This window comes from Aquarana catesbeiana, linkage group LG01 (assembly GCF_042186555.1).
Source record: "Aquarana catesbeiana isolate 2022-GZ linkage group LG01, ASM4218655v1, whole genome shotgun sequence".
NCBI lineage: Eukaryota > Metazoa > Chordata > Amphibia > Anura > Ranidae > Aquarana > Aquarana catesbeiana.
This window is the reverse complement of record NC_133324.1, coordinates 722,588,524-722,614,089: the sequence shown is the minus strand read 5'-3', so window position 1 is coordinate 722,614,089 and position 25,566 is coordinate 722,588,524. Positions and strand designations below refer to the sequence as shown.

Genomic DNA, 25,566 nt, shown 5'->3' with positions numbered 1-25,566 from the left:
TCCCGGTAATAGGGATGAAAATCAGTGAGACAAATGGCATGGGTACCCCCCAGTCCATTACCAGGCCCTTTGGGTCTTGTATGGATATTAAGGGGAACCCCACACCCAGATTAAAAAAAGGAAAGGCGTGGGGCCCCCAGACCCTATATACTATGAACAGCAGTATACAGGCGGTGACACACAAGACTGCGACAGTAGGTTTGTTGTGAAGTAGAATCTGTTTGTAATTTTGAACTGGTACATTTTTAACGTGTTTAGCTCCAGCCAAAAAATCTATTTTAAGCTTTTTGGAAAACATAGGGCAGGGTTATCACCCCTGTGACATTTGTTTTGCTGTCTGTGCTCCTCTTCAGAAGGTTTAACCTCACTTTCTGTCCCAATGACAAATGTTTTTAGAAAATGTGGGGTTTTTAGTGAAACAAGGATTGGTGATAAAGCACCAGTGGAAAGGAGAAACGTTTTTCCCATATTAACTCTTACAGGAGAGAATTTCCCTTCCTAGGGGTAGATTTCATCTCACTTCCTGTTGTCTCCATCCGTTTGCAATTAGGAGTCGTTTGTAAGTTGGATGTTTGAAAGTAGGGGCCTGCCCTATATACTCTGCAGAAATTGTAGCCTTAGGTGTTGGTGTTGCCACAACACTGTAAGCCCTCACAGGGCTCTGCTGTGAAGTATTAGATCAAGAATTGTAATTACATGCCCCTGTTGAACAGGGGCAGAAAAATTGGGCCTTTGGTGATGGTGGTGGTGCTGATGCCACAACACTGTAAAGTCCTCACAGTTACTCTTGGTGGGCGCTGGAACGGGCCCTGCTGTGAAATATCAGATCAAGAATTGTAAATACATGTCCCTGTTGAACAGGGACAGAAAAATTTGGCCTTAGGCACTGGTGCTGGTGCCACAACACTGCAACCCCTCACAGATACTCTAGCTGGAGCACAGGAACGAGCCCTGCTGCAAAGAATTGCATCAAAAATTGTAATTATACGCCCCTGTCAAACAGGGGCTGAAAAATTGGGCCTTAGGCACTGGTGCTGGTGCCACAACACTGCAACCCCTCACAGATACTCTAGTTGGAGCGCAGGAACGAGCCCTGCTGCAAAGAATTGCATCAAAAATTGTAATTACACGCCCCTGTTAAACAGGGGCTGAAAAATTGGGCCTTAGCCACTGGTGGCGGCTCCCAGAAACAAAAATATTCTTACAAGCTATCAGCATGATCATTGAGGAGGAAGAGGATAGTCACTCAGCATAACAGGATAGTCACTCAGCATCAGCATAGGCAATCTTGAAGGGATCTGACATTTCAAAAAAATGTATTCGGTTACATCAGCATCAGGTGCTTGGTATCTGGTGGTGATCCAAGACTGATTCATTTTTATGGGTCAGTTGATCGACCGAGTCGGTGGACAGGCGCACCCTGTGATCGGTTACAAAGCCTCCAGCAGCACTGAATGTGCGTTCCGAAAGAACGCTGGATGCAGGACAGGCCAGTAGCTCAATTGCATACTATGCGAGCTCTGGCCAGTGATCCATCCTCAAGACCCAGTAACCCAGAGGATTTTCGGTGGGAAAGGTGTCCAAGTCAAATCTTGCCCCTAGGTATTCCTGCACCATGTAAAACAGACGCTGGCGGTGGTTGCTAGAACCGATCATACCTTGGGGCTGCGAACTAAATAATTGTCTGAACGCATCGGTCAGACGGCCACCTTCTACACCGCTTTTTCTTTGACTGACCAAGCCTCAGCAGCACGTTTTCCAGGAATAGGAGATTGTAACCTCCCAGTCTCTGGGAACGCGTTGCACAGACCTTTCTGCAAGGCCTCCCGAAGATGTTTCATCCTCTGCTCCCTCTGCGATAACAAGATAAGGTCCGCAACCTTACCCTTGTAACATGGATCAAGGAGGGTTGCCAGCCAGTAATGATCCCCCTCCTTGATACCACGAATATGAGGATCCTTCCGCAGGCTTTGCAGGATCAGGGAGGCCATGCAGCGTAGGTTTGCTGAGGCATTCGGTCCGGAGTCCTCTGGGTCACTAAGGACGACATGATCCGCAGCCACCTCCTCCCAGCCACGTACAAGTCCATGGGTTTCTTGGGACTGTAAATGATCCCTTAAAGACCGCTGCTGATGCTGAGTGCCAGGCTCCACCTCCATGCTGACACAATCCTCCTCCTCCTCCTCCTCCTCTTCCTGTGTGATCGGCGGGCACGTAGGAACACTGTCTGGATAAAGGGGGCCTTTAGAGCTAAGGAAGTCCTCCTCTTCTGCCTCTGTTCTGCCTCAAGTGCCCTGTCCATTATTCCAAGCAGCGTGTGCTCCAACAGGTGGACAAAGGGGACAGTGTCACTGATGCATGCACTGTTACTGCTCACCATCCTCGTGGCCTCCTCAAATGGTGATAGGACAGTGCATGCATCCCTGATCATGGCCCACTGGCGTGGGGGAAAAAACCAAGCTCCCCTGACCCTGTCCTGGTGCCATAGTCGCACAGGTACTCATTGATGGCCCTCTGCTGCATGTGTAGCCACTGCAGCATGGTCAACGTTGAGTTCCACCTGGTGGGCATGTCACAGATTAGGCGGTTCTTGAGCAGGTTAAATTCCTTTTGGAGGTCTGCCAGCCGAGCACTGGCATTATATGACTGGCGGAAATGCACACAGACTTTCCTGGCCTGCCTCAGGACATCCTGTAAGCCCGGGTACCTGCCCAAGAACCGCTGCACCAACAAGTTAAGGACGTGAGCCAAAAAGGGCACATGGGTCATTTGTCTCTGTCGGAGGGCGGACAGGAGGTTGGTGCCATTGTCGCATACCACCATTCCTGCCTTAAGTTGGCGTGGCGTCAACCACCTCTGAACCTGCCCCTGCAGAGCTGACAGAATCTCTACCCCAGTGTGGCTCCTGTCCCCCAAGCACACAAGCTCAAGCACCGCATGGCATGTTTTGGCCTGGGTACTTGCCTACAGAGCACCACTGGTTCCAAGGACAAAGCACAGGAAGAGGCCATGGAGGAAGAAGAAGAGGAGGGGGTGGAGGAGAGAGGTGTGTCAGAATCACCAGTAGTGGCATTTTGGAGGTGTGGTGGCGGAACAACCTCCAACACTACTGCACCTTGTCCTGCATCTCTCCCAGCTGCCAGCAGAGTGACCCAATGCGCCGTAAAACTTAGGTAACGTCCCTGTCCATGCCTGCTGGACCATGAGTCAGCAGTAATATGCACCTTACCGCTGACCGCCCTGTCCAGCGAGGCCAAGACATTGCCTTCCACATGCCGGTAGAGAGCCGGAATCGCCTTCTGTTAGAAAAAGTGGCGTTTGGTAACCTGCCACTGAGGAACCGCACATTCCACAAACTCGCGGAAGGGGACAGAGTCTACCAACTGAAAAGGTAGCAGCTGTAGTGCTAGCAGTTTTGCCAAGCTAGCATTCAACTGCTGGGCATGTGGATGGCTGGAAGCGAACTTCTTTTTGCGGTGCAGCAGCTGGGGCAGGGAAATTTGCCTGGTACAATCTGACATCGATGTACCAATAGCAGATTGCCCGCAAGTACTTGGCTGTGACACACCTAATTCTAAACCTTCATTCCTCTCAGTGCAGGTCTCAGAGAGGACTGAAGGTATAGTGGGGTTGGAGATCCCAGCTGATGAGGAGCAAGGAGAGGTCCTCTTTGTTCTTTGGTGTGGGTCTTTTAGGTACGCTTGCCAATGAACTGCATGGCGGGTCAACATATGTCTGGTCAAGCATCTGGTGCCCAAGCGGTAGATGTTTTGGCCATACGCTTGAGACATATGTTGCAAATAGCAGCAGTGCGATCTGATGCACTCATCTCAAAAAAGGCCCACACCAAAGAACTTTTGGAATAACGCGCAAAGACAGCAGCGCCCTGCACATGCGGAGCTCTGCGGTGTGATGCAGTCCATGTGCTGCCCTTAGGCTGGCCCCTGGAGGGCATCCTGCCTCATTGGTGATGTGCCTCCTCCTCCTCTCTCCTATCAGGCACCCACGTGGAGTCAGTGACCTCATCATCCCCTCCCTCCTCATCACTGGAGCAAACCTGGCAGTTTGCTGCAGCAGGGGGGACATGACTGCCAGATTGCTGTCCTTCTTGTGCACCTCCTCTGTCTGGGCTCACGTTACTGCCTCCCTCTAGCTGAGTAGCATCATCGGAGCCTTCAAAACGCTGGGCATCCTCCTGGAGCATGTACCCAACACTGTGGTCAAACAGTTCGGGGGACTCCTCAGGAGGACATGGTGGGGCTAGGGAAGGAGTGACTGATGCCATTGAGCCAAAGGAAGAGGCCACATTGGCAGCTGCTTTGCCAGACAACGTACCCTGAGCCTGGGTGAGAGAGGATGAGGAGGATGAGGACGGCTTGGTCATCCACTCGACCAAGTCTTCCGCATGTTGCGGCTCAACACGGCCAGCTGCCGAAAAAAAGGCCAAGCGTGTCCCGCGCTGATGAGGATGCACCGTGTCCATGACCAGCCTCTAGACACAGAGCCTGCTTGCCCTCTTTTATTGGCTTGTGACTGTCTGCCTCTCCTTGTTGGCCTTCCAGACATACTATTGGCCTACAGTGAGATGTAGCTGCACAAAACTGGGATGTGTATGTATATATATATATATATATATATATATATATATATATATATATATATATATACCGATTATACTGCAGCTAGCAGAATCAACTGCCTGCCTGTAGTATTATTAGTATGAGAACACCTGCACTTGTCTTCAGGTAGCTATACTGTAGGTGCAACTGTGCAGGGTACACAGTACAGTAACTGGAAATATGTCAAGAGCCTACACAAGCACCTGGCTTCAGGTAGCTATACTGTAGGTGCAGCTGTACAGGGTACACAGTACAGTAACTGGAAATACGTCAAGAGCCTACACAAGCACCTGGCTTCAGGTAGCTATACTGTAGGTGCAACTGTGCAGGGTACACAGTACAGTAACTGGAAATACATCAAGAGCCCATAAAAGCACCTGGCTTCAGGTAGCTATACTGTAGGTGCAACTGTGCAGGGTACACAGTACAGTTACTGGAAATACTGTAAAAACACCTGCCTGCCTGTCAGCATATTAGGAAGAGAAGAACAGGATCTAGCTAAACTGAATACAGTGTGTATATGTGTATATATATCTATATATATATATAGATATATATATATAGATATATATATATATCTATATATATATATAGATATATATATATACACAACACCTGGGATGCATATATATATACACAATAAACTGTAAGTGCAGCTAACTGACTCGACCTGCCTACTCTATCTAACTTAAATCAAATGACACTGTCTTTCTTTCTATCTATCTCTCTCTCAACGCTGGAACACACTACACAGGGCCGCCATGCAGGCAGCCTTATATAGTGTGGGGCGTGTACTAAACCCCCTAAGCCATAATTGGCCAAAGCCACCCTGGCTTTGGCCAATTACGGCTCTCTGTACAGACAGCGCTGTGATTGGCCAAGCATGCTGGTCATAGTGCACGCTTGGCCAATCATCAGCCAACAATGCGCTGCGATGCCACAGTGAATTATGGGCCGTGACGCGCCACTCAAATTTTGCCCCAAACGCCCATAATGTTCGCAATTCGGCGAATGACCTAACACACGATGTTCGAGTCGAACATGCGTTCAACGCGAACACGAAGCTCATCCCTACTGAGAGTGTAGTAGTCACTTTGTGGTTTGCAGTGTATTGAAATCATTCTTTTTAGAGTGTTAGTGTGCACCCCTAACTGGAACAGCACCTACCCCTCCTTCAGACTGCCAATAATCTCAAATCCCATGGGACTGTCCCAGGATTTAAACAAAGTCTCGGGGTCATGAGAGTTTAGGTGACCAAATAAATGTATGGGATTTATAAACGGAAGCAGGTTGGGAGCTGATGTCCTCCAAGCAGTTTTGTTTCAATTATATATTATCAATGCACAAAAGTTTTTCCGCTCTATTTACTTTTTTATCAGTAATTCACAGCAAACCACTTACAGACTAAATCAGTTGTTGATGTAAAGGTTTAGCTCTCTGGCATATCCTGGTAGGAGCTTTCTCCATTTTTAAACATATATTATATAAAATGTTGTGGCAGTGTGGTACCCCACCAGTGTAATGACGCAGGATTCTCAACTCGGCAGGTTGAGGGGCTCCAGGGGATTTGCGTATTTCTTAGAAAAGTCCACTTTGGGACCTGGAGCCCAGGGATTTCATAGAGATCCGGGTGGGATGAAATCCGCAGTCCTGGGTCCTGATTTTGTACTGACTGGTCAGGTGTGTGCTGGGCTATTTGTAGACACCTGACCATGCTTCTGGGCTCCCTCTTGAGGAGTCCAGGCTTGTAAGGGAGAAGCCAGAGAGTGCATGTGTACATTGGGAGAAGCCAGAGACCCAAGCCTGAGGGTCAGAGCAGCGAGGGGCTGCTGTCTATATGGACTGACAAGGAAATGTTCTGTGGGAAACAAAGGCCTGACATTGAAGGCCTGCTCAGCATGGCTGTATGTACAGTATAAGCCAGGAGGCTGAGTCTACCATTGTTTGGTGTTTATATTTAATCTTTGTGTGAAGATTGAAAACCCCTGCGTGGGTAATCCTGGATGAACATTTTCTTTTTCATTAATAAAAGTGGGCCAACAAGCCCTGAAATGGAATTATTTTGTGTGGACTGTTCTCGCTAGTGGGCACTACTCTTGAGCTAAACATCCCCCAACTTTACAAGTGGTGGAGGATGCAGGCAGAACTGGAGATCTCTGAAAAAATAGTAAGTTCATCTGTTGAATGAACTGTGTTTGTGTGCACGAGACAGCCGGGGGGTATTGCAGACTGTTTTTTGCTGCACCAACTTCAGTTAAAGGGTAAGTGCATGCTGTTGCCCCTGGCAATGCTGGTGCAAGTAGGCCAGCTATCAAGGTGCAAAGTCCTAAGTTTGAAAGAGGATGCAGTGTTGGAGGCCCTGTCAAGGCTCTGAGGCCAGAATGCTGTTTGCGGTGCAGTGAGTGGGGGCATGCTGTCTACAAGTGCCCTTTATCACAGGTTCCAGTACAAAGTGACATGGCCAAAGTTCTGCAACAGTGTTTGGGAAGCCTGATTTGAAAGCCAGGAGTGACCGACAGGCTGACCGGAAGTTGGAGAGGTATGTGGTTGCCCATAGAAACGGCAGTGATGTCAAGTCTGGGGACCACGTGAGAAAAGTATTGCCTACAGAGGATCGTGACAAGTTAAAAGTAACAATGCTTCAAGGAAAGCAAAGTCGTTGTGTTTGGGAGAGTCAGCAAAGTACAGCTGGAAGAGTACCATCTCCCTTAGAAACAAGAGATCTAGGGTCAACCAGAAGGAGGAGCTACAGTGGATATGTGAAGCTGTGTCCCACTAAGATATGTGCAGAAATGTACCATGTTTGGAATGTGGTCAACTGGGACATAGGATCTTTTCTTGTCCTAGGTTGTGGAATATGGCTTCAGATATTGCTACTTTGTCTGCGAGCCCAGATTCTTGTTCAAAAGTGTTTGCAGTCACCTCTGGCAATAGTGAGGAAGTACCTGTTGTGCCTGCAAGGGGTGCTAAGGAGTCAGAAAGGCTGCTGCAGTTTCATCCCATGGCCATCAGGGAGAGTTGGCCAGTGTAAGTGCGACTAAGGATAAACAACGTAATCAAGTGAACATGGCAACCCCTGTTACAGTGATGGGTAACACTGTTGCTAGTAAATGCATGGAAGAGACTATGTGACTGTGCACACTGGAGTAGAAGTGACCCCAAAAGGGGGATCCACTGTGTGCGTGGAAAAGGACTTGCCTTGCTGCAGTTCCCTGTCCAGTGGGGAGGCAAGTATTAAACTTGAATGTGACATTGGGATGTTTAAAACTGCTAATATTGTGTTTGCTAAAGCTGATGGTCCAGTTGCTCATTGGCTAGTGCAGCTCACTAGAGATAAAAACATTTGCTGTGAATGCGGTTAAAGATGTGCTATCTCCCCTAGCAATTGTGACAAAGGTCATAGAGGTGTCCCTAGAAACCCCCAGGGAGCTCTGCGTTTTGGAGCTGGAGGTTGCCCGGGACAACTATGGAGCCGCTCTAAATAAGAGGGTACCTGAACCCAGTGATAACAAAATGTTAAATACTAAAACTGTTATGTTTGAAAATACTCATGATGGAAATAGGTTAATGCAGTCTGGCAATGACAGGTGTGAAGATGTTCAAGAGTTTAATGAAGCACCACTAGAGCAAGGTGGTGAGAGTGTGGTATTGCAGCCTGCTATGGTTAAAAATGTATTGCCACAGTCTGGTTTGAATCAAAGTGACATGTGCAATGTGTCTGTTGCTGAGCCACTCTGTCCCTCTGGGTCTCCTTATGCAGTTAAAACGGTACTGCGTGGTACCTCTGATTGGAGCGCAGAGATAACAGACTGGGACAGATGGGCAAAAAGCCTTTTGGCTTTGTTGGAAAAGGCCTCCGTTGGTAAGAGTGGAGCAGACATGATTTCTGCAGTGCCAGATGAAGGACCTGCAGAACATCTTATATGCAAGGGTGCACTTGCTACTGCAGATGATGTCGCTCACAAGATGGAGGCACCAAGTAAGGGCAAATGCACAGAAGAGGTCATGTCTGTGATCCACAAAGAGCCTAATGATGTGGTAACGAGTGATATCCTGCCAAACAAGCTGGTGTTGGTGGAAGTGCCTGATGGCACAAGTGCAAATGAAGTGATTGGGTTCACAAACCAGAATATGGAATTTAGCGATGGTCAATTGTCAGGACAGTTGCTGGAAGAGAGTCATGGGCCAGTAGAGTTGGTGGATAGTGAAGTTGCCATGGGAGACAACAACTCTGCTGTGTGTGATTCCTCTTCAGACACTACCCTGCCAAACACTGGTGAAATTAATTTTGACCATAATGAAAAGGGTAGTGCCCTTGTGGTTTTTGATGGTTTTGTTGCTGTGGGTGACAAAAAAGTAATGGTAGACCTGATGGTCAAGTTGATATGGTTGCAGCTAACCCTGATAATTGTAATGAGATGGGGAATGACATGGCAGACACAGCAGAGGTTAACAATGTAGTAGTAGTAGGCCCCCTTCAGGTTCAGAGGAGTAATCAGAGTAAAGTACTTTCACAATTTAGGAAGCACCAGAAAGAATACTGGAATAAAGAGTTGAAATCTTTAAAGGTGTCACACGACCTAAAAACCTCAGAATGGCAAGACAGTCGGGAAGTCCTTCAGAGAGAGACTAGAATGATGCTGCAGTCATATGAAGATGTTAGTGATGAAACTGACAAAATGAAGCATGCAGTGTACGTGAGGAAACAAGTGACGCTAAGTTTAGACAGTAAGAGGGTGCCCGCAGAGAGGGACCTGTGTCAGCCCAATAAAAGAGCCCTCCCTTATTACTAAACCAGTGTTTAAAAATGTGGTTCCTTCTAAATCAAGTAAAGAGAAAAGGGTGGTTTAGTGTAAATTGAGGGAGCACTTCATAACTTTAATGGTATCAGACCCTTAAAGCTTAGATGTCTGCCTCATGTTAAAGGTACCAAGATTAGTAAACTCCCTACTGGCAAGGTGGCTAGTGTAGACCCAAGGGAAATAGAAAGACAGTGCTTTTGGAAGCGCACTCTTAAAAAGGCATGTGTACGTCTTTGTAGGGCCCAAGTAAGAGTAGCAGGGGGCACAGGGGAAGTGACCTCACGAGAGAGTGACCTCCCTTTGAAAATGAAGTCAGACAGGTTTGGACCCCTGCAGGTGATAGATGCATCAGAGGGGCTAAAATGAGTAGATTGTACTTGTGTTTTCCACCCACTCCTGGGTCGAAACAAGTGGGGGGGGGTATATGTGGCAGTGTGGTATCCCACCAGGGTAATGATGCAGGATTCTCAACCCAGCAGGTTTAGGGGCTCCAGGTGATTTGCGTATTTGGGAGGAAACTGGTATTTCAGTTTCCTAATTTCTCAGAAAAGTCCACTTTGGGACCTGGAGGCCTGGGATTTCTTAGAAATCCGGGTGTGATGAAATCCCCAGTCCTGGGTCCTGATTTTGAGAATCTCCAGCACACTGGTCAGGTGTGTGCTGGGCTATTTGTAGACACCTGACCATGTTCCTAGGCTCCACCCTCTCGAGGAGTCAAGGCTTGCAAGAGAGAAGTCAGAGAGTGCATGTGTGCACTTGGAGAAGCCAAAGACCCAAGCCTGAGGGTCAGGGCAGCGAGGGGCTGTTGTCTATATGGGCTGACATAGGGAATGGTCTGTGGGAAACAGACAAAGGCCTGAAGTTGAAGGCCTGATCAGCATGGCTGTATGTACAGTATAAGCCAGGAGTCTACCATTGTTTGGTGTGGATATTTAATCTTTGTGTGAAGATTGAAAACCCCTGCATGGGTAATCCTAGACATTTTCTTTTTCGTTAATAAAAGTGGGCCAACAAGCCCTGAAATGGAACTATTTTGTGTGGACTGTTCTCGCTAGCGGGCTCTACACTTGAGCTAAACAACTCCCAACTTTACAATGTATAAACGTACATAATATAACAAAAATGCGAATTCAACATTAAATTAAACAAAATATCCCTGCATGTAAATAGACTCCCAAATATTGCATACATTAAAAAGATGTGCTACTCAAAAGAGAAAAAAAAAAAATTTCTAAATAATCAACCGCTCTGCTGCCTCTTAATCAGCAGACATCTAACAGCTAAGCACAGCTTGTTAACCTTTTCCCTGGAGGATTATCCAGGTGCTATTCAAGGTGTTTAATAACATGTCAGTGCTATGCACCTGTAAGGCTCTGTGACACAGGCAGAAAATGTTTTTTTTGGCAAGCTTAGAAAGGAAATGTAACTAAAAGAAGAGTTGAAGAAAGGCTTCAACATCTAGAGGTGGACACTGTGCAAAAAAGCACATGTTCAAAATGTGACTTCTGTCACAATCATTTTAAAAAAAGAGGTTTGAAAACGAATAAATGTTGAAAAAAAAAGGTGCTGTTTGCAGTTGGTTTAAGCTTAGAAATGCAGGTGCTGTTTCCCTTCTCCCTTTTAAACCACGCTCACATTTGACAATGTCTGCCTTTTCTGAGTGACTAGACATGCCCCTAGGCTTTTAGTACCCTAGAAACACCAAGGTGAAGCTTTTAGATGTCCAGCACTGAGGACTGCTGATGTTTCATCTTAAAATTTAGCTGCAGCTGATCCACTGGACATTTTTAACCATAAAAAAATAAAGAAATCTTTCAAAAGAATGAATGAGAGGAGGATTTTCATACACATCTTTGATACATCCTTTCATATGGAGTCTTAAGTCTAAGCTGGAGCTACACCATGGCAGGCAGAGCAGGTGTCTTTAACTTGCGTAATGCTTCAAGCACATTATTTATTTACATTGTTTTTGATTTTGACATTTATTGGGACTAACTTAAAAGAACAGCAACTGCTTGGAAAGTTATTCCCTTAGAAACTAGGCAAGCACGATTTGGATTCAGAAGAAAAGAAGTCTATGTAGACAGATGGCCTGTGAAGCCCCATACCTCTACAATGCTATGAGAGCTAGTGGATATGTACAGCTTGGAAAGAGTTCAAGGCCTGACACAATTCAAAGCAGGTTGCAGTGAATCACTATTGCCTTTCAATAACCAAGGGAAATGTCAATATGCAAAAATTTATGTTTAAGCTTGCTGTCCATTAAAAATACATTATAGTTAAATAAAAGGGCCTTGAATACAGAACAAGTGCTATATATGCAGAATTTCCTAACTTTCTTAATGTTGTGTTTATGCACTTTGTATTCTGTCCTATAACCTTCATGTCAGGATTTTATGGATGGTATTAAAGTGATTTGTAATGGAAACAGTTTTTTTATTTTTAAAATAACAGACATGTTATACTTGCCTGCTTTGTGCAATGGTCTTGTACAGAGCAGCCCTGATCCTCTTCTTCTGGGGTCCCCCCACTGGTGGCGGCACTTGTGTGGAAATGATCCCAAGTCAGGCTCTGTGTGTCCATTGATGCACACAGTGTGACTCGGCCCCGCCCCCCGCTCCCTCCTCACTGGCTGTGGTTGATAGCAGCAGGAGGCAATGATTCCCGCTGCTTCCTCCATGTCCAGTGAGGAGGGAGAGAGCAGAGAGAGCCGCTGCTCTCCAGCACACAGCTGGATCGAGATCAGGCTCGGGTAAGCACAAGGTAGGGCTGTGGGGGAACTACAATTCCTAATGCAAGCCAGGTATAAAGAGAGTGAGAGATGTATTTTTACAGGCTAAATAATAAAGGACTTCTATTTTGGCTATAAGGAGACCAAGGTGTGCACATTGCTGCTCCTGTGTGCACATCAACCTGCTACACGCCTGCAGCCATGTGTGGAGGACCAGAGTCCCTTGAGGCAGATCTAGAAGTGAGCTTTCATCTGAACAAATCAGCTGTATCGCTGGGACTGGTGAGAGGATACTGTTGCCATTAACCAATTGCTGTTAGCAGAGACTGAGCACTTAGGGATTAGCCATCTAACTAGCAGCATTATTTTCTGCATGCAGCCTTTACTGGGACTATATTCATATGCACCACTGTAAAGACTGGGCCCCAATTCTAGCTGGCTGAAGAACTAGGGCTAAAAACTGCTCACGCACCTGTTTCACAAGAACTTTGCCTACTGTCCATAATAAGAGGTAGCTCTTTAGGGAGTTTTAAATTCCATTGCTGCCATTCAGTTATAGTGCACTCTAAAATGCTACTGTTTACAGAGGACTTATCACAGTATTGATTATCATTGCTGTTATTGTTTTCTAATGCCATTATTTATCACTGATTTTGTGCCAGGTTTATTCTAATTTAGTTGTATAATACTAAATTCGGTGTTGCTATAGCCTAGTGAACATACTGTTTAGTAGACATATGCACTGCCGAAAAATGTGTTCATTTTTGTTTCATTTGTTTTTTTGTGCTTTTTTTTTCCGGGTTGCTAGTTATGATTGAAATTCGCAAATTCGAAAATCCGAAAATTTGAAAATAAGAACGAAATTCCTAATAAACATAATAATGCCTGACTATTAAATTATAGGTATTGGAATTTCCTTTCAAATTTGGCTGTTAGTGAATGTAATGAATACAAATTTATCCGAAGTTATGAATTATCCAAAATAATGAATGCCGCATCTTAACGAATGGAACATAACAAATTAATAACAATAAATAATAATAAAACGTTTTTATTATTATTATTTATTATTATTAATTCGTTACGTTCCATTCGTCGTTACGTTCCAAAAGTCTTTTCAGCAGAAAGTGTGTCTTTTATGTAGTAGTTACTTCTCATTACATACAACTATTGGGAAAAGGTGAGATAACTAGATCATGTTTTAACCAAAAACATCCCTGCTCAGTACAGAATTACTCTGTAGAGTACATAGTGTAACCTCAAAAGTCTTTCAAACAGCCCGTTTCTCATTATTGACTCCTAATCTCAGCTTGTTACCTGTTTATATTATACCTGTCCACAGAAGCAATCAATCAGATTCCAATCTCTCCACCATGTCCAAGACCAAAGAGCTGTCCAATGATGTCAGGGACAGAATTGTAGACCTACACAAGGCTAGAATGGGCTACAAGACCATCGGCAAGCAGCTTGGTGAGAGGGTGACAACAGTTAGTGCGATTATTCACAAATGGAAGAAACACAAAATAACTGTCAATCTCCCTCGGTTTGGGGCTCCATGCAAGATCTCACCTTGTGGAGTTTAAGTGATCATAAGAACGGTGAGGAATCAGCCCAGAACTACACGGGAGAATTTTGCCAATGAGCTCAAGGCAGCTGGGACCATAGTCGCCAAGAAAATAATTGATAACATGCTACACAATGAAGAACTTAAAACCTGCAGCGCCCGCAAGGTCCCCCTGCTCAAGAAAGCACATGTACAGGGCCGCCTAAACTGGGTGAAATTGTTGTGGTCAAATGAGACCAAAATCAAGCTCTTTGACATCAACTCAACTGGAGAAGGAGGAATGCTGCCTATGACCCCAAGAATACCATCACCAATGTCAAACATGGAGGTGGAAACATTATGGGGGGGACAGGACAACTTCACCGCATCAAAGGGACAATGGACGGGGGGCCATTTACTGTCAAATCTTAGGTGAGAACCTCCTTCTCTCAGCCAGGGCATTGAACATGGATCGTGGATGGGTATTCCAGCATGACAATGACCCCAAAACACACAGCCAAGGCAACAAAGGAGTGGCTCAAGAAGAAGCACATTAGGGTCCTGGAGTGGCCTAGCCAGAGCTTAATCCCATAGAAAATATTGGGAGGGAACTGAAGGTTCGAGTTACCAAACGTCAGCCTCGAAACCTTAATGACTTGGAGAGGATCTGCAAAGAGAAGTGGGACAAAATCCCTCCTGAGATGTCTGCAAACCTGGTGGCCAACTACAAGAAACGTCTGTAAATGCCAGCAAGGGTTTTGCCACCAAGTACTAAGTCATGTTTTGCGAAGGGGTCAAATATTTATTTCACTCACTAAAATGCAAATCAATTTATAACTATTTTGAAATGGGTTTTTCTGTATTTTATTGTTGTTATTCTGTCTCTCACTGTTAAAATAAACCTACCATTAAAATTATAGACAAAATCAACAGGGGATCAAATACTTTTTTCCCTTCCCTATATATAAAGTATACGCTGTGTGTTTTTATATATATATATATATATATATATATATATATATATATATACATATACACAGTGGGGACAGAAAGTATTCAGACCCCCTTAAATTTTTCACTCTTTGTTATATTGCAGCCATTTGCTAAAATCATTTAAGTTCATTTTTTTCCTCATTAATGTACACACAGCACCCCATATTGACAGAAAAACACAGAACTGTTGACATTTTTGCTGATTTATTAAAAAAGAAAAACTGAAATATCACATGGTCCTAAGTATTCAGACCCTTTGCTGTGACAGTCATCTATTTAACTCAGGTGCTGTCCATTTCTTCTGATCATCCTTTAGATGGTTCTACACCTTCATTTGAGTCCAGCTGTGTTTGATTATACTGATTGGACTTGATTAGGAAAGCCACACACCTGTCTATATAAGACCTTACAACTCACAGTGCATATCAGAGCAAATGAGAATCATGAGGTCAAAAGGAACTGCCTGAGGAGCTTAGAGACAGAATTGTGGCAAAGCACAGATCTGGCCAAGGTTACAAAAAAATTTCTGCTGCACTTAAGGTTCCTGAGCTATTGGGGGAGAAGAGCCTTGGTGAGAGAGGTAAAGAAGAACCCAAAGACCATTGTGGCTGAGCTCCAGAGATGCAGTCGGGAGATGGGAGAAAGTTGTAGAAAGTCAACCATCATTGCAGCCCTCCACCAGTCGGGGCTTTATGGCAGAGTGGCCCGACGGAAGCCTCTCCTCAGTGCAAGACACATGAAACCCTGCATGACGTTTGCTAAAAAACACCTGAAGGACTCCAAGATGGTGAGAAATAAGATTCTCTGGTCTGATGAGACCAAGATAGAACTTTTTGGCCTTAATTCTAAGCAGTATGTGTGGAGAAAACCAGGCATTGCTCATCACCTGTCCAATACAGTCCCAACAGTGAAGCATGGTGATGGCAGCATCATGCTCTGGGAGTGTTTTTCAGCTGCAGGGACAGGACGACTGGTTGCAAACGAGGGAAAGATGAATCCGGCCAAGTACAGGGATATCCTCCTCCAGAGGGCTCAGGACCTCAGACTGGGCCGAAGGTTTACCTTCCAACAAGACAATGACCCTAAGCACACAGCTAAAATAATGGAGTCACACAACAACTCTGTGACTGTTCTTGAATGGCCCAGCCAGAGCCCTGACTTAAACCCAATTGAGCATCTCTGGAGAGACCTAAAAATGGCTGTCCACCAACGTTTACCATCCAACCTGACAGGACTGGAGAGGATCTGCAAAGAGGAATGGCAGAGGATCCCCAAATCAGGTGTGAAAAACTTGTTGCATCTTTCCCAAAAAGACTCATGACTGTATTAAATCAAAAGGATGCTTCTACTAAATACTGAGCAAAGGGTCTGAATACTTAGGACAATGTGATATTTCAGTTTTTCTTTTTTAATAAATCTGCAAAAATGTCAACAATTCTGTGTTTTTCTGTCAATATGGGGTGCTGTGTGTACATTAATGAGGAAAAAAATGAACCTAAATGATTTTAGCAAATGGCTGCATTTATAACAAAGAGTGAAAAATTTAAGGGGGCCTGAATACTTTCCATCCCCACTGTATATATAAACACACACACACACTATAGTGTCAAAAGTATTGTGAAACCTGCCTTTATACACACACAAACTTTAATGGCATCCCAGTCTTAGTCTGTAGGGTTCAATATTGAGTTGGCCCACCCTTTGCAGCTATACCAGCTTCAACTCTTCTGGGAACGCTGTAGACAAGGTTTAGGAGTGTGCCTATGGGAATGTTTGACCATTCTTCCAGAAGCGCATTTGTGAGGTCAGGCACTGATGTGGACGAGAAGGCCTGGTTCACAGTCTCTGCTCTAATTAATTTCAAAGGCATTCTGTCTGGTTGAGGTCAGGCCAGTCAAGTTCTTCCACCCCAAACTCACTCATCTATGTCTTTATGGACCTTGCTTTGTGCACTGGTCCACATCATTTGGTGGAGTGAGGATTATGGTGTGGAGTTGTTTTTCAGGGGTTCTGCTTGGCCCCTTAGTTCCAGTGAAGGAAACTCTGGATGGTGTCAGCACACCAAGACATTTTGGACAATTTCATGCTCCCAACTATGTGGGAACAGTTTGGGGATGGCCCCTTCCTATTCCAACATGACTGCACACAAGTGCACAAAGCAAGGTCCATAAAGACATGAATGAACGAGTTTGGGGTGGGGGAACTTGACTGGCCTGCACAGAGTCCTGACCTCAACCCGATAGAACACCTTGGGGATGAATTGGTGTGTGACTTAACAAATGTCCTTCTGGAAGTATGGTCAAACATTCCCATAGACACACTCCTAAACTTTGTGGACAGCCTTCCCAGAAGAGTTAAAGCTGTTATAGCTCTAAAGCATGGGCTAATGCAATATTGAACCCTGCGGACCAAGACTGAGATGCCATTAAAGTTCATGTGCATGTAAAAGCAAACGTCCCAATACTTTTGACAAAATAGTGTATATTACTATCACATTACATTATCATTTTTGTAGTATTTTGTATAATAAGTGACTTCACAGGATTATTGCACATTTTGGCTCATAAAAATACTGTTCTATTGGCTGATGTTAAAAGATTTTCTAATGTGTCTATTTAGGAGAGTAGGAAAAGGCATGATTTGAGGTGGTGAAAAAATTGTGATTCATGAGAAATACAGGCTTTCAACAGCTGTTCGTTTTATGCGCAACGGAATTAAACTACATCAATGCTATATTTATTTTTGTGAATTGAGCATTTTCATGTGAAAATTATCATAAGCTAACAAACGCATATTAAATAATTACAGCTTTGAGAATTTATTGTACTGTTATAAACGCACTACACTTTATTAAATTCAGATTTAAAAAAGCTTTCATTTAAATTTATAATATATATACACATTTGTATACAAACAAGTAGCAGAATCAGGATTATGTTTTTTTTTAAAAGATTTCAGTAGAGTATAGTGATTTAAAGTGGATGTAAACCCGAATTTGTTTTTTTTTAATTAAGGCTTGCACCTTGTACAGTGTAGGATTTCATGTCATCTGTGTCCAGTCTTGCTACAAAGAATTAATCAAGCTCTGAGCAGTCCTCTTATCTTTTTTCAGTGAGATAAAAATGGTCAGATAGAAAAATATATGTCCGTTTCTCCCCCTTGCTGTGAGTGACAGGTAATTCCCTTATCTCATGCACGAGCGAGCGAGAGAGAGGCATTCTGTGTACTTTCCCAGCGTCATCATCCCCCTCTCTCAGCCTCTCACAGCGTCTCACAGCTATTACCACTGCTATCCACTCCAGCCTGTGTTGCATGGAGTTCACCAGAGATTCACAGGTTGCTACTGGAGTCCTCTTCCACTCCTCCATGATGACATCACGGAGCTGGTGGATGTTAAAGACCTTGCGCTCCTCCACCTTCCGTTTTTAGGATGCCCCACAGATGCTCAATAGGGTTTAGGTCTGAAGACATGCTTGACCAGTCCATCACCTTTATCCTCAGCTTCTTTAGCAAGGCAGTGGTCGTCTTGAAGGTGTGTTTGGGGTCGTTATCATGTTGGAATACTGCCCTGCAGCCCAGTCTCCAAGGGGAGGGGATCATGCTCTGCTACAGTATGTCACAGTACATTTTGGCATTCATGGTTCCCCCAGTGAACTGTAGCTCTCCAGTGCTGATAGCACTCATGCAGCCCCAGATCATGACACTCCCACCACCATGCTTGATTGTAGGCAAAACACGCTTGTCTTTGTACTCCTCACCTGGTTGCCGCCACACACGCTTGACACCATCTGAACCAAATAAGTTTAACTTGGTCTCATCAGACCACAGGACATGGTTCCAGTAATCCATGTCCTTAGTCTGCTTGTCTTTAGCAAACTGTGGGCTTTCTTGTGCATCATCTTTGGAAGAGGCTTTCTTTTGGGACGACAGCCAATGCAGACCAATTCGATGCAGTGTGTGGCGTATGGTCTGAGCACTGACAGGCTGACCCCCCACCCCTTCAACCTCTGCAGCAATGCTGGCAGCACTCATATGTCTGTTTCCCAAAGACAACTTTTTCATATGACGCTAAGCATGTGCACTCAACATCTTTGGTAGACCATGGCTAGGCCTGTTCTGAGTGGAACATGTCCTGTTCAACCACTGTATAGTTTTGGCCACCGTGCTGCAGCTCAGATTCAGGGCCTTGGCAATCCACTTATAGCCTAGGCCAGTGGTGGCGAAACCTTGGCACCCTAGATGTTTTGGAACTACATTTCCCATGATGCTCAACTACACTGCAGAGTGCATGAGCATCATGGGAAATGTAGTTCCAAAACATCTGGGGTGCCAAAGTTCGCCATCACTGGCCTAGGCCATCTTTATGTAGAGCAACAAATCTTTTTTTCAGATCCTCAGTGAGTTCTTTGCCATGAAGTGCCACGTTGAACTTCCAGTGACCAGTATGAGAGAGTGAGAGTGATAACATCAAATTTAACACACCTGCTCCCCATTCACACCTGAGACCTTGTGCCACTAACAAGTCACATGACACCGGGGAGGGAAAATGGCTAATTGGGCCCAATTTGGACATTTTCACTTAGGGGTGTACTCACTTTTTGTTGCCAGCAGTTTAGACATTAATGGCTTTGTGTTGAGTTATTTTGAGGGGACAGCAAATTTACACTGTTATACAAGCTGTACACTCACTACTTTACATCGTAGCAAAGTGGCATTTCTTCAGTGTTGTCACATGAAAAGATATAATAAAATATTTACAAAAATGTGAGGGGTGTACTCACTTTTGTGAGATACTGTATATACACTTGTATGGAGGGACCTTTAAACAGGCACTCGTTTAATAGTGGAGTATCGTTACTTTTGTCATATCATAAGTCTGGCTCAGGTTTGCTACAGTTTCCTTCTACTTTCCTGCAGTAGGCACTGACCCACTAGAAATTTGTGGCAATTTTGACCATGAATGGGATTTGCATATTATTATGTTTTTCTCCCACTCCTTTACAAATAGCCAGTAAGGAAAAGTAAGGTACTGATGTTTTTGCAATAGGTTTCCATTTTTTGTGCATCTTATTCTTCTAGGTGCTTTGTTTGAGTTATGTCTCTTGCAGTTCCTCTTTTAAGCTCTGAGAGTTATTAGAGTGGACATTTTCCCTCCAAATAACCAAGCCCCTACTAAGCATGCTGTTCTACAATCATCCACTTTCTTTTTCCTTCTTTAGGACCTCTGGGTTCTTCTAGGCCAGTGCCAACTCCAGTCCTCAAGGCACCCCAACAGGTCATGTTTTCAGGATTTCCCTCAGATGAAACAGCTGTGGTAATTACGAAGGCAGTGAAACTGATCAAATCACCTGTGCAAAATAATGGAAAGCCTGAAAACATGACCTGTTGGGGCGCCTTGAGGACTGGAGTTGAAAAACACTGTTCTAGGCAGTGGCGAGGTAGCCCTGGCCACATTGGTGTCCCCTGGGAAGACAATGTAACTACTGCCTTCCCAGGAGATCTCATTACAAAGCTGCAAGATCTTGCAATATTTTGTTAACTCTCAGAAAATCTTGCAGTTAGGCTTTGCTTTTATCAAAGAAGATATGTCATGTGAGGAAAGGCGCAATTACATGGCAATGAATGAAAGAATTCATGGAGAATGGCAAGATATCCTTAATTAATTTATTGCTATGTATATGTCTTTTGGTGCTACGTCATCAGTGGAGGATTAATGTACATGCACAAGATTTTGTGCGACCATCATCAGTGGGCCAGCAAAGGGAACCTGGAAGAGATGCTGGCCTACAGTGATGTGTTTTTGTAAAATGGAGGCATGGGATTGGGGAGCAGGAGGACAAGGCAATGGGTGAAATACATTGGTCAGCCATAACTGTATGAAAACTAAGAGATTAAGTGAATAACATTGGTTTTCTCCTTACAATGGCACCTGAAAGTCAGTGGGATATATTAGGCAGCAAGTAAACATGTTGTTCATGAAGTTGATGTGCTGAAAGCAGAAAAAATGGGCATCGCAGTTTGTTGTGTATGGGGCTGTGTCACTGCAGACCAGTCAGGGTATCCATACTGACCAGTGTTCACAGTCAGAAGTGCCTGCAATGGGCACGCAAGTATCATAACTAGACCACGGAGAAATAGAAAAAGGTGGCCTGGTCTGATGAATCATGTTTTCTTTTCCATTACAGTATGTGGATTGCTGGGTACATATACATTGCTTACCTGGGGAGAAGATGGCACCATTATGCCGATAGGGAGAAGATAAGCTAGTGCTTTGGGCAATGTTCTGCTGAGAAACCTTGGGTCCTGCCATTCATAAAAATGTTAATTTGACACCTACTACCTACCTAAACATTGTTAGTCACGGATTATACCCCTTCATTAAAAAAGTATTCCCTGATGGCAGTATCTATTAACAGCACACTGCAAAAATGGATACTATAGCTGATTTCCCTCTGAAAATGGTAGTTGTTTGGCTGTTCTGCTCACCCATCTGAAGTATGAAGATCAGAGTCAGGACAGCAGCCCTTAATATCATACCTGTCCTTGGTAAGTGAGCCAGAGCATTCTTATGTAGTAAGGATGATCACCAGTCTTTAGATGAAGATGTCTTCAATAGCAGTCTTTGTTTCTGCCATTGTAGGTTTCCTTTAACATAATGTATTCATCATCATTTAAAATGACTTATCAACCATCAAATGAATGGTTACTGATCAACTTGCACACACGGCTATAATGCTCTCCGGTTGCAAGGGCCAAAGGTACTCCTTTACCAAAATGATAAACTGCATGAATAAACTTCTTTCTGCATTAAATCCGTGTCATTTTGATTCATTCTGTGCTTCAGTATAGTGATATCGCAGCCATATGTTGATTCATTCTACATTTGTGATAATATGATAATGCAATCAAATTTTGATGCATTATGAAAATGTAACAACCATATATTGATTTAGTCAATGATTTTATAATCATACTTTGGGAGAGGAAACAGAAGGCTCTATATGTGGTTATGGTCAAATTAATATCCTGTGCTTTTAGGAATCTCTTTATGGAGATCATCTATACTAAGATACCTTTGCATTGGAGTGTAAAGTTACTATATCTACAGAGGTGTACAATATCTACCATATCTAACAGCATATTTATAAAATGAGGCTATTTATCATTACAGTGATCTATAATGAAATACCTTTTATCATAGCCCAATTAAATCCGCCCCCTCCTTTATAATAGCACACTGCAATCAAATGCATATTTCTGTTCCTTTAGATAATTTTCAGACCGACGTTTTATTTCAAGCCATATGACAGTTTATACAATCCCATCTGGGTAGTAAAACTGTTAAGTGAAATGTTAATGGCTGTCTTTAAAGCAAAATGATTTTACATCTATTTTTCTTTCTTAAGTTATGAGCCCTGACTTCATCGTAAACAGTACACTGAAACATAGCCATTTCACTTGACCACAAATGAAGTTTTACGATGGGGACTCTTGTTTTTTCTGTGTGTGTGCAGGATTCAAACTAGTTAATAAAGCATTTGGCATGGAAATAAGTGTGACGGAACTGAGTAAATATTTGCTGAAGCCCACACTTGACATAAGATGCTATTTTCTTTTTCTTTTTTTTTCACACTACAGACAGAGTTATTTGTCCATTCATTTAAGGACCAGCTGGTAAGCAATGCTCTTCTGGCACTGTACACTGCTCGGCCAGGCTGTGCAAATAAGAAGCTCACAGACCCGAAGATAAGCACTGATGAGAATGATCTTCAGGGTCAGGAGCCTGTGAATCCTATAACAAGACAAGATTCTATACCTCATCACTCTGAATATGATGAGGAAGAATGGGTAAGTACCCCTCATTCATCTTCCTATATGGATAATGGGATAAGGACTTTAAGTCCAAGTTGTACCTATTGTTGGTGTGTTATAATCTGCTGTAATGATGCTTTGGAGGAATGTAAACAGCATTACATATTTGTGCTCTTTTGCTGAACAGAACCAATGAGGCAGTAGCGCTTTAGCAAAAATGTATTTGTGGTTTTGAGTGTAGGATATAGATGATGTGCTCGCTATACTAGTATGTCTATAGCTTGCTACCCTTAATATAACCTTAGTTTCTTGAGTGCAAACTCTAACTTAAAAGAGCTACCTGCACCACTTCAGACATCCTAACCCATTTAAGGACTTAATGGGTATCTAAACTCGAGAACAAAAATGTAATATAGTGCAGCCTAACAATGATTAGATGTCATAGCTGCATTGGTTTCCTTTTTGCAGGTTTATTAAATTTATCTTCACCTGATGATCCTGCCAGGAACACATTTCCTTTCCTTGGGTGACAATGCTCCTTGGGTGACAATGCTAACATGGGGACAGACATACTGTAGTTTACAGAGACAAACTAAGCAGAGCCGATAGAAATACTTGGGAGAAGAATGCAAGATGCAGGGCGGCACTGGATTTCTGGCAGAATCAACTTGTATTTTTTTAACTTATGGAATTGATATGACTAAATGCTTTTAATGATATACTTGGCAAAACACAAAGGAGCAAATAAGAGATATCCATTGTTAGGATTTACATATAATTATTATTTATATTATTTATTGAATATTGTTTCAATGCACAGTCACATATTACACATACCCCCTCAAAACGCATTTACTTTACTGCTAAGCCATTATTTTTGTAAATGTCAAAGACCAAATTCAGAAAGTAGTGATTATTGATTTGTATTTTGCATGGTCTACGGTTATTAGTGGTGTACTCCAAGTCTCAGTATTGTGAACCTTACTTTTTAACCTATTTATAAAAATGATATAGAGTTTAGGATTGGACGTACCATTTCTGTGTTTTCAAATGACACCAAGCTACAGGTAGGTAGTGGAATTACGTCCCTATAGGATGGCCCAAATTACAAGCCAACCTCAATGTATTTATTGATTGGGCAACTATGAGGCAATCGTTTTTTGTTTTTTTTTGTTGATAAATGTAAAGTTATGGACTTGGGGGCTATAAATATGCATGCATCATACATACTAGGGGGAGTACAACTGGGGGAGTCAATAGTGAAGAAGGATCTGGGCATTCTGGTAGATCATAAACGTAATAATAGCATGCAATGCCAAGCTGCAGCTTCTAAAGCTAGCAAGATTTTTGTGTTAAAAGAGGTATAGACTCCAGAGGGAGATACATAATGTTGTCCCTATACAAAGCATTAGTAAGTCCTCATGTGGAATATGCAGTTCAGTTTTGTGCATCAGTTCACAAACTGACAATGGACATGGAGGGGCTCAATTATGAAGAAAGATTATCTGAACTAAATATATTCTCCTTTGAGAAGTGGTGATTAAGGGGTATATGATCACCGTGTGTGAATACATAAATGGTCCATATAGTGAACTGCGTTCATTGGAGTTACTCATTATGGACAAATCAGAGGATAAAGGGACACTCTTTTCTTCTGGAGAAAAAGAGGCTTAACCTTTACATACGGAAAGGCTTTTTCACAGTAAGAGCTGGGGAAATGTAGAATAGACTCCCTCATGAACTAGTCCTGGCCAGCTCAGTTAATTGTTTAAAAAAGAAGATGGATGCATTCGTAAATCCACAAAATATAACTGGATATTAACAGTTAAATGTAATACCTCCAGAGAGTGATGATCCAGGAAATTAAAGCTAATGCCGTGTACACACAAGCGGAATGTCCGACAGAAAATGTCAGACGGGAGCTTTTCATCGTATATTCCGATCGCGTGTATGCTCCATCTGACTTTTTCCGCCGAAAATTCGGGAAAACCGCTCGTCTGTATGCTGTTCCGACCTACCAAAAACGACACATGCTTTGAAGCAAGTACGAGATGGAAGCTATTAGATACTGGCTATTGAACTTCCTTTTTCTAGTTCCGTCGTACGTGTTGTACGTCACCACGTTCTGGACGGTCAGAATTTGGTGTGACCGTGTGTATTCAAGACAGCTTGAGCGGAATTCCATTGGAAAAACCTTCAGAGTTTATTCCGACGGGAAAACTGGTCGTGTGTACAGGCCATAAAAGTTGTTGTGGAGGTAAAAAGGGGAGGAAGAGCCCCTGTTAAAAATCTCAGCACACATCAAATTTCTAGAAGGCGATGGTCAATGTCCCTCAGGTGGAATTGGGAAACCCATCGATCCCAAACTCGGTGAAATGTAATCATATTACCCTGTAGGGTATAGATTTTTTTTCCATTGGTTGAACTAGATGGACTTCAGCCTAACTATGTAAAACCCTCACTGGCAATCGACTCCTGATCAGCACCAACCAACACGCCTACACACACTTTTGGTCAGTACTGGAAGACAACTGGGGTGTCTAAAATTCATGGCAAAATTTATTTGACCACTGTTGTTGAATGGCTAGTGTGGCTACTGGACGAACTGTTTTTTTTTTAGCTGATCCTTTGTTAGTATAGAGACAAAAACAAATACATACTGTATGCATGTTCAAAAGCTTAGAAACACATATGCTTATCTTTCTATGGGAAATGTAAAGCAAAGTTTTTATCAAAGTCACATTTCCAGCATCCTATGACTGTCCAATGTCTGCAAACTGCCAATAAGACATTTTCATTCTATAAATGGCTAATATGGTCAGAAAGTCAAAAGCAAACTGAGTTTTGAACTGCAAAGATAACTGTTTAACTCCGATATAATTGGGAAAACTAATATTACCTCAGAGAAACATTGTTTTAAAGCCCAGCATGAATAATACTGGACTAATTTTAGCGATGGTAATTGAAGATGGTGTGATTCATCAGAGCAAGTGAAGTTAAGCCACACAGGGAGATTTCCTCCCTCTGCATGGCTTTAATAGCTCTTACGCTGTGCATTTGGTTGAC

At 43.4% G+C, this 25,566-nt stretch overlaps 1 protein-coding gene across 6 annotated transcripts in view; it reads left to right on the top strand.

The window, feature by feature from the left end:
• Nucleotides 1–25,566, top strand: part of INPP4B (inositol polyphosphate-4-phosphatase type II B) — a 936,630-nt gene that overhangs the window by 778,924 nt on the left and 132,140 nt on the right. For all 6 annotated transcript variants that reach the window (XM_073604287.1, XM_073604305.1, XM_073604278.1 and 3 more), the window contains one exon: nt 22,327–22,536. In XM_073604287.1, coding sequence (XP_073460388.1) covers nt 22,327–22,536 — 210 coding nt within the window. The remainder of the gene's footprint in view (nt 1–22,326; nt 22,537–25,566) is intronic.